Here is a 1,465-nt window from a genome sequence, read left to right as displayed (position 1 = left end):
GCTTCCCCCGTGGAGGGCCGAAAGGGCCCACTGTGGGGTCAGGCGGGTGGGCTGCCCCTTCGCGCTGAGCCCCCGGGCAGCTGCGCTCTGCTCGCCCTCGCAGGCATCTCGCTCATCATGTGGAACGCGCTGTACACGGCCGAGAAGGTCATCATCCGCTGGACCCTGCTGACGGAGGCGTGCTACTTCGCCGTGCAGTTCCTGGGTGAGCAGCTGGAGCCACCGGGTTCGGGGCGGTGCAGAGGGAGGTGGGCAGCTCAACCGCCGGGACTGAACATGGGAGCAGTGCCTCTGGCTCTCATGGGCTAAGCTCCAGGCTCCTGGAGAGCCACAGCAGGTGGGAAGATGCTGTCCCTGGTACCTGTCTTGCACAGCCACCGGGGCATCCAATACCCCACTGTCCCCATGCTGCCTCCCGCTTCTGCTGGAGGTGGATCCTTTGCTCTGCAGGACTGGCAAGGATAACCTGGCCCTGGGAGCATCTTCCCTGCCAGCTGCTCTCCCTTTTCCTTCCCCATGGATTAGCCCTCTGCCTTGGGCTGCACACCGAAGGGTCCCCAGGTGCAGGGGAAACATCTTCCTCAGATGATTCATTTATTTTTCTCCCTAAAAACATCCTCACCTTCATAGCCAGCACAGGTCATCTCCTGGAGCGGGCAGCCCTGAGGCTGGGGCTAATACGAAAAGACTGTGGCAACCTACACTAAAAATGGGGATGTTCATTCTTACCAAAACTGCGAATAACAGTTCAGCCTGTTTCTAGGGAGCTTGTCTATATTTAACAATGAAGGGGGGGGTTATCTGTACATATTGTAGCTCTCTGTGTTATAAGATAGCTGTTTTAATCAGGGCTGGGTGTTGGTAGCCCAAAATCAAGAGGCATGCTTGGAACAGAGGTAGCCTGCAGGGACTGTGCGTGTATCAGCACAGAAGTGGCCGAGCTGCAGAGCAAGCTGCCAAGCGTGCAGCTTCCACAGCAAACACCTGAGCATGACAGAGACTCCCCTCTGCTCGAGTGACCCATTTGGGCCATGGCCGCCTGAATGTGGGGCTGCCTTTAGAGCAGGGTTTCTGTAAGTGAGAGCTCTGGGGACCGTGTCTTTCTGGCTACCTTCAAGGCTGTGAAATCCAGCGAGTGAAGAGCCTCTGCTGTGTATTCACTGTGCTTGTGAGGCTGTGATGAACGCTTCTGCGTTAGGGGGCAGCAGAAAACAGCTTTGTACACTCATCTCCATTTGTGTTTTTCATCTCCAACCTCTGCCTTGTCTCCCTCCTTTTCCTCCAGTTACCACCGTCTCCCTGGTCGAGAGTAGCCGGATATCCACAGGTGCTGTGCTCCTCCTGGTCAGCCGAGTCCTCTTCATCCTCATCAGCATTTATTATTATTACCAAGTCGGACGCCGTCCCAAGAAAGTCTAGTTCCTGGGCTTTTGTCATGGGCAGGGTGGGAGGGGGGGTTTGTGTC

At 56.3% G+C, this 1,465-nt stretch overlaps 1 protein-coding gene across 1 annotated transcript; it reads left to right on the top strand.

Moving 5' to 3' along the window:
* Positions 1-103: 103 nt before the first annotated feature.
* TP53I11 (tumor protein p53 inducible protein 11) lies at positions 104-1,419 on the top strand (the record flags this gene model as incomplete). The annotated part of the gene is made up of 2 exons (XM_010150550.1): positions 104-205; positions 1,286-1,419. Coding segments are annotated over 2 exons (236 nt in total), but the record flags the coding sequence as incomplete, so codon positions are not given.
* Between the last annotated feature and the right edge of the window lie 46 nt (positions 1,420-1,465).

The sequence above is a fragment of the Eurypyga helias genome, unplaced genomic scaffold (assembly GCF_000690775.1).
Source record: "Eurypyga helias isolate BGI_N326 unplaced genomic scaffold, ASM69077v1 scaffold12144, whole genome shotgun sequence".
Lineage (NCBI taxonomy): Eukaryota > Metazoa > Chordata > Aves > Eurypygiformes > Eurypygidae > Eurypyga > Eurypyga helias.
This window is presented reverse-complemented; position numbering and strand designations above follow the sequence as displayed.